The sequence below is a fragment of the Phoca vitulina genome, unplaced genomic scaffold (assembly GCF_004348235.1).
Source record: "Phoca vitulina isolate PV1807 unplaced genomic scaffold, GSC_HSeal_1.0 scaffold25, whole genome shotgun sequence".
NCBI lineage: Eukaryota > Metazoa > Chordata > Mammalia > Carnivora > Phocidae > Phoca > Phoca vitulina.
Genome location: NW_022589728.1, coordinates 30545023 through 30552620, shown reverse-complemented (window position 1 = coordinate 30552620; position 7598 = coordinate 30545023). Strand labels below are relative to the sequence as shown.

The window sequence follows — 7598 nt, the reverse complement described above, 5'->3', positions numbered from 1 at the left end:
AGCGCCCTTGCGTGACGTCACTTCCGGGAGAGGTGCCCGGGCTTGGCCCCACCCTCCACCTCGCTAGGATCCTGGGCCGGGTGGCCAGGGTAGAGCCCGGCTGAGGCTGGGAGCCGCTGCTTTGGGGGCGGAAAGTCACGTGAGGCTTCTTGGTGCTGTGGGTGGAGACGAAAAGCTGCGGTTAAGGAGGGTCGGATTTAACCGTCACAGGGAAGTGCGCTCAAACGGAATCGCGGAGTGGGCTGAGGTAGGGACAAGGCAGCGGGCGCTGCCCTGGGCGCTCATGCGAGTGACACCTGCGCCCCCGTGGCTGGCGGGCGGGGGGCGGACTCCACCGGAGGGTGGAGGGGCCCCGCGGGAGCCTCCGGGCCATCCTCAGGCCACCGCAGACTCCGCCGAGCGTGTGGGAGGCGCTGGCCTCGCGCCGGGCGGCGGAGGTGGCTCCGTCTTGGGGCTCCTGGGAGCCCCGGGAGCAGTGGGTCTCCCCGTCCACTGAGCCGAAGACCCGTGGACTGCCCTGACACCGACCAGGCGCTCCTAGGGTCGAGCTGCGCCTGGGTTTCTCCACTTTTCTCTCGCCACCCACGTCTCTCTCCTACCGCGTTGCTCAGGCTCGGGCCACCTCACCTGACCGAGATTTTCCGGTGTAGGACTACGATGTTAGTCCTTGGAGCATCTCCATGCTAAGGCAAAAGTGAAGACGCTATTAATGATCCCAATACATTTTCTTAAAAGTTTGGGTATAGCGCTCACTGCTTTGCACGTCAGTGATCGTATTGGTATGCGTCCTCTCTCCCCAGCCCTGGGGCCTCAGGTAGTTGGGTGGCAAGGGCGGGGCTATCCCACAGGCCTTGGAAAGGATAAGATTTCAGACTTTTATTTACTTCTTTTGGGGGGGAGGCCATCAAGCAGAACCGAGGAGCAGTGAATCAGCAGTTCAAGTTTCTTGAATCTTTGATGATGAGGAAGGTTGCCCAGAGCCACGTGCTGGATTAAAAAATCTTACTTCAGCATCTTTCCAAGTCCGGGCGGCTCTCTTCCTACCTTTCTCACCAGCAGAGTTGCCTAGATGTAGTTAAGATAGGCAGACCCCTTGATATGTGCCGTTTCACAGGTCTGTAGTTATTACAATTTCTTAGTTTATTATTTAACAACTTAGTGGTAAACCTTTTCTTCATTGTATAACTGAGATTCTGAGACAAGATAAACCAGTCCTTTTGACAACAGGGATTACTGGGTATGAGTTAGAAGGATTTGTTAAGTTCCCTCAGTTTCTGACATAGTAGCATTACTGATGATCTGGAAACTATGAAGAACATTTTAACTTTCAATCATTTCATCTTGTTGGATGTAAATTTGGGTCTTACTTGATTAATTTAATTTGACCACGTTTTTTTCAAATACATTTGATCCTGGGTTTAATAAACTGTTACCTTAAGAACAATTGATATTTACCTTGTAGCATGTAAGCTTGTGGTTCACTGTTACTACTCTGGGTAATTCTTTAGAGTTTCACTAATTAAAAGGAAATGTGAATAATTCTCCCTTTCTTTTCTCTCCTCCTTCCCTCCTTGTACTGTATGTGGAGCTGTCAGGACCATAAGTAGACAATAAAACTTCAGAAAGGTCTTTACCACTCTTCCTGTTCCCAACTCGAATATATAGATGATATCAGGTTAAAATGAACATTACAGAAATCTATCACAAGGAAAGAAAGTGAAGATTAAAAAGGATGACATGTAATATGAAGGTCAAGAAAAAGAGTGTGGAGTAATTCTGCTCTCTTTACCTTGCAAATGGGAATCCTTAGAGATAATATCTTGGGATTAAATGAAGAGGTTTGAGGTGTGTTTTCATTCCAAATGAAGTAATGGAGTGTCACAAAATCAAAAGAAATGGATGTGAACATTCTGAGGTTTTTTTGGATAATACTCCAAATTAAAGACTAACCTTTCAATATGTTCTTCTCGTTTTTAGATAGTGAATTCCTAAGAAGAAAATAATGGATTTCATATTAGTTGTTCTCTAAGTGTTTGGACTCAGCATTGTGCAGGTTTTTGCAAAGGCCAAAAGAAGATGGCAACTCCTTATGTCCCAGTTCCTATGCCCATAGGGAACTCTGCTTCCAGTTTTGCAACCAACAGAAACCAAAGAAGTTCTTCTTTTGGGAGTGTCTCAACAAGCTCAAACTCTTCCAAAGGCCACTTAGAGGACTCAAATATGGGTAATTTTAAACAGACAAGTGTACCCGATCAAATGGATAGTACTTCATCTGTCTGTAGCAGTCCCCTCATTAGGACTAAATTTACAGGTGCAGATTCTTCCATTGAGTATTCTGCTAGACCAAGAGAAAGTGAAGAACAAAATCCTGAAACAGTATATTTGGAAGATAGACCTTCGACACCTACTATACTGGGTTATGAAGTCATGGAAGAAAGAGCTAAATTTACTGTGAGTATTGACTTCTGCTGTACATCAGTAGAAAGTGAAAAATTGACTAACCAGTGTTCTATATATGAGTTAAATTGTTACCTGTCTTATAATTTCTTGAACATAAAACTCAAGTAGTTTTTACACCTGTAAATTCTGTCATGCTGTAGTAAACTTCATTTTACTTGAATGAATTTTCACAAACCAGACACATCTGTGAAACTAGCACACAGATCAAGAAACAGAACATTACCAGCATCCAAAAAGCAGCCCCCACCATGCTCTGTCAGTCAATACCCACTCTCCTGATAGCCTACATTAATTTTGCCTATTTTTCTACTTTATGCAAATGGAATTACAGAATATGTACTCTTGGGTATGGTCTCTTCAGCATTGTGTTTGTAAGATCCATCCTTGATTTTGCATGTAATTGTAGGTAGCTCATTTTTATTACTGGTAGTATTCCTCTATGTGAATATACTACAATTTATTTATCTATTGTACTGTTGAAGAACATATGGATAACTTCTAGTTTGGGCTCTTACAAATGCTACTGCTATGAACTTTTTAGTACTTATCACTCATTAAACACATTAACACATTTCTGTTTTACATCTGCCTAGGAGTAAAATTGCTAGATCATATGCCTAGCTTTAAAAGATACTGACGAACAATGTGTCAGAGTAGTTGTACTAGTTTATACTCCTTTAAGCAGTGTATGAGCGTTCCAGTCACTCCACCCCTGCCCAACATGTGGTATTTTTTCATCTTTTTCACTATTATTTTCTATCCCGGTGGGGAGAGTCATATCACATTGTGGTCTTCATTTGCATTTTTAATGACTAATTAAATTGAAGACTTTTTGGGTCATTGGATATTCTCTTTTGTGAAGTGTCTGTTCAAGACCTTTATTCATTTTTCTTTGGAAGAGTTTTTTCCACTTTGATTTATAATTTGCTATGCATTTTGGACAAATTCTTTGTTAGAGCATACATTGTGACTCTAACATTATCTCTTTGATAATAGTCACAATGTATGATAATCTCTGTGGCTTGCCTTTTCACTTAACGATGCATTAGATAAACAAAAATTTATAGTTTTAATATAGTCCAATTTATTAATTTTTTCTTTTATGGTTAGCACTTTTTAAAATTACTCCCAGCTTACAAAGATGTTGTCCTCTGTTTTCTTCTAAAAGCTTTATTGTTGGACCTTTCACATTTAGATCTGTAAACTCACTGGAATTGATTTTTGTCCATGGTGTGAAACAAGGGTCAAGATACTTTTTTTCCCTCCATATGGGATCAAGTAATCAGGCTTTTATTGAAAAAACCACTCTCTCTACATTTGCACTGTTGCCTATGTCTTAAATCAGGCAACCATTTAAATATATGGGTTTGTTTCTGTGTTCCATTTTTCCCTCATTTGCCAATTCCACATTGTCTTTAATTACTAATGCATTATGAGAGGCCTTGATACGTGCTAGCTTAAGTAGTCTAGCTTTGTTCTTCAGAATTGTCTTGGCTATCCTTGACTCTTTGTTCTGGGATTGTATTGACTCTATAGACTAAAGAGATCTGACATTTTTACAATACTGAGTCTCTGAATCTAAACCTAATCCATTTACTGAAGTCTTTAACGTCCTTTTGTAGTTTTCAGAGCAGAGGTCTTAGGTTTTTTAGTTAGAGGTTTTTTTTTTTTTTTTAAGTAATCTCCATACCCAATGTGGGGCTTGAACTCATGACCCCGAGATTAAGAGTCGCATACTCTACTAACTGAGCCAGCCAGGTGCCCCGTAGTTAGATTTATTTCCAAGTATGTATGTTGTTTGATGTTCTTGATACTTTGTTCTGTTTTCATTGCTAGTTTATATATTTTGGTCTTGTGTATCAATGTGTGTTTATGTATCCAGAGACCTTGCTAAATACACTTATAATTGAAATAGTTTGTTCTTCCTCTTGGATTTTCTTGATGTAAAGTTTTTATGTTTAGTTCAACATTTCATGCTGTAAGCCTACAAACAGTATAGAAGGACCTCTGAGAAAACAATTGTTGAGATAATTTTTGTTGTTAGGGAAATGTTTAATTTTTAAAAAGTTTTTTATCTGAGTATATTTGAAACACAATGTTACATTTGTTTCAGGTATACAACATAGTGATTCCCCTTCTCTGTACATTATGCTATGCTCACCGTAAGTGTAGCTACACTTTGTCACCACATAACGCTATTGCAGTATCATTGACTATTTTCGCTCTGCTGTACCTTTTTTCCCTATGACTTATTCATCCATAACTGAAGTCCTGTATCTCCCACTCCCCTTCACCCATTTTGCACTTTCCCCTACTCCCTTACTCTGACAGTCACCAGTTTGTTCTCTGTATTTACAGATCTGATTCTGCTTTTTGTTTATTTGTTTTGTTTTTTAGATTCCACATGAGTAAAATCATATGGTATTTGTCTTTCTCACTCTGACTTACTTCACTTACATTATACCCTCTAGGTTTATCCATGTTGTTGCAAATGGCAAGAGCTCATCCTTTTTTGTGGCTGCATGATACTCCAGTGTGTGGGTGTGGGTGTGTGTGTGTGTGTGTGTGTGTGTGTGTGTATGTGTGTACACACACCACATTTTCTTTATCCATTCATCTATCAGTGGACACTTAGGTTGCTTCCATATCTTGGCTATTGTAATAATGCTGCAGGAAACCTAGGGGTGCAAATACCTTTTTGAATTAGTGTTGTCATTTTCTTTGGGTAAATACCCAGAAATGGAATGACTGGATCATATGGTAATTCTATTTTTAATTTTTTTTTATTTTTTTCTTTTTTTTTCTATTTTTAATTTTTTGAGGAAACTTCATACTGTTTTCCTCAGTGGATGCATCAATTTACATTCCTACCAACAGTGTATAGGGTTGCTTTTTCTCCACATCTTTGGTAACACTTGTTATTCCTTATCTTTTTTTATTTTAGCCACTCTGACAGATATAAGGTGATATCTCATTCTGGTTTTGATTTGCATCTCCCTGATGATTAGTGATGTTGAGCATCTTTTCTTTTGTCTGTTGGCCATCTGTATGTCTTCTTTGGAAAAATGTCTATTCAGGTCCTCTGTCCATTTTTAATTGGATTATTTGTGGATTTTCTTGGTGTGGAGTTGTATAAGCCTTTATATATTTTGGATATTAACCCCTTATCAGATACATCATTTGCAAATATCTTCTCCCATTCAGTAGGTTTTTAGTGTTTTTTTTCATGGTTTCCTTTGCTTTGCAAAAGGTTCTTATTTTTATGTAGTCCCAGTAGTTTGTTTTAGCTTTTATGTCCCTTGCCTCAGGAGACGTATTTAGAAAAATATTGCTAAGGCTGATGTCAGAAAAATTACTGCATGTGTTCTCTTTTTTTATGGGTTCAAGGTTTCACATTTAGGCCTTTAATCCGTTTTGAGTTTATTTTTGTGTAAGGTTTTAGAAAGTGATACAGTTTCATTCTTTGACATGTTGCTGTCCAGTTTTCCAAGCATCATTTATTGAAGAGACTATATATCTTTTTCCCATTGTGTATTCTTGCCTCCTTTGTCATAGATTAATTGACTGTATAAGCATGGGTTTATTTCTGGGCTCTCTATTCTGTTCTATTGGTTTATGTGTCTATTTTTGTGCCAGTACCATTTGTTTTGATTAGTACAGCTTTGTAGTATATCTTGAAATCTGGAATTGTGATACCTCCAGTTTTGTTCTTTCTCAAGGGTGCTTTGACCATGCAGAGTCTTTTGTGATTCCAAACAAATTTTAGGATTATTTGGTCTAGTTCTGTGAAAAATGCTATTGGTATTTTGATAGGGATTGCACTGAATCTGTAGATAGCTTTAGGTAGTATGGACATTTTAACACCATTAATTCTTTCAATCCATGAGCATGGAATATCTTTCCATTTATTTGTGTTGTCTTTCATCAGTGTTTTATAGTTTTCAAAATTCAAGTCTTTCACTTCTTAAGTTTATTCCTAGGTATTTTATTCTGTTTGGCACAATTGTAAATAGAATTGTTTTCTTAATTTCTCTTTCTGCTACTTTGCTATTAGTATATAGAAACACAACCAAAAAAAAAAAAAAACCAACCAATTTCTGTGTATTAATTTTGTATCCTGCAACTTTACAGGATTTATTACTTCTAGTAGTTTTTTGGTGGAATCTTTAAGGTTTTCTGCATACTGTATCATGTCATCTGCAAATAGTGACAATTTAACTTCTTCCTTACCATTGTTTCTTTTTCTTGTCTGATTGCTGTGGCTAGCACTTCTAGTACTTTGTTAAAGTGACAAGAGTGGACATTCTTGTCATGTTCCTGATCTTAGAGGAAAAACTCTGTTTTTCACCATTGAGTATGATGTTAGCTCTGGGTTTTTCAGATATGGCCTTTATTAGGTTGAGGCATGTTTTTTCTAAACCTATCCTGTTGAGAATTTTTATCGTGAATAGATGTTGAATTTTGTCAGATGCTTTTTCTGCATCTATTGAGGTGATCATATGATTTTTATCCTTCATGTTGTTGATGTGCTATATCACATTGATTTGCAAATGTTGAACCATTCTTGCATCCCCAGAATAAATCTCACTTGATTATAGTGAATGATCCTTATAATGTGTTGTTGAATGCAATTCGTTAATATTTTGTTGATGATTTTTAGCATCTATGTACATCAGTTGAGATAATTGATGAAGAGAGACATCTTTAGAGTTAAATTATCGTAAGACTGATGATGTGATGGGAAATTTGCATGGACCTGACTTTTTTTGGAAATTATGATAAACCAGTGGCCCATTTTCTTATATTGACGTACCTTATGCTGGATGAGCTTTCATTGAAATGATGTGTGTGAAAATACAAGTTCATAGGCAAATTTAAGGCAGCGATACATAAAGTCTTTAAAAACACTTTAGAGGAAGAAGTAAATAACGGGTATGAAGTCATTACTATTCATGTATTCATTTAATTCATGTTGGGGGTACCTATTGTGTGTCGTGCACTCTTTTAGGTAGTAGTGGTACAGCAACTCGAATGAATGAATGATAGATGAGTAAGCATTTTAAAATGCTGGTATGTCATATGGTGGTAAGTGGTATAAAGAGAAATAAAAGAGTGAAGGGAGATAGTTTCCCCACAAC

General features: G+C 37.9%; 1 protein-coding gene across 2 annotated transcripts in view; it reads left to right on the top strand.

Moving 5' to 3' along the window:
• Positions 1-27: 27 nt before the first annotated feature.
• Positions 28-7598, top strand: part of SNX16 (sorting nexin 16) — a 42377-nt gene continuing 34806 nt past the window's right edge. Inside the window, exons 1-3 of one of the 2 annotated variants that reach the window (XM_032421548.1) lie at positions 28-247; positions 1978-2224; positions 2312-2451. In XM_032421548.1, the coding sequence (XP_032277439.1) occupies positions 2077-2224; positions 2312-2451 (288 nt within the window). In that variant the 5' untranslated portion in view covers positions 28-247; positions 1978-2076. Of the gene's footprint in view, positions 248-1977; positions 2452-7598 lie in introns of both variants that reach the window. The other variant, XM_032421547.1, reaches the window with a different exon arrangement.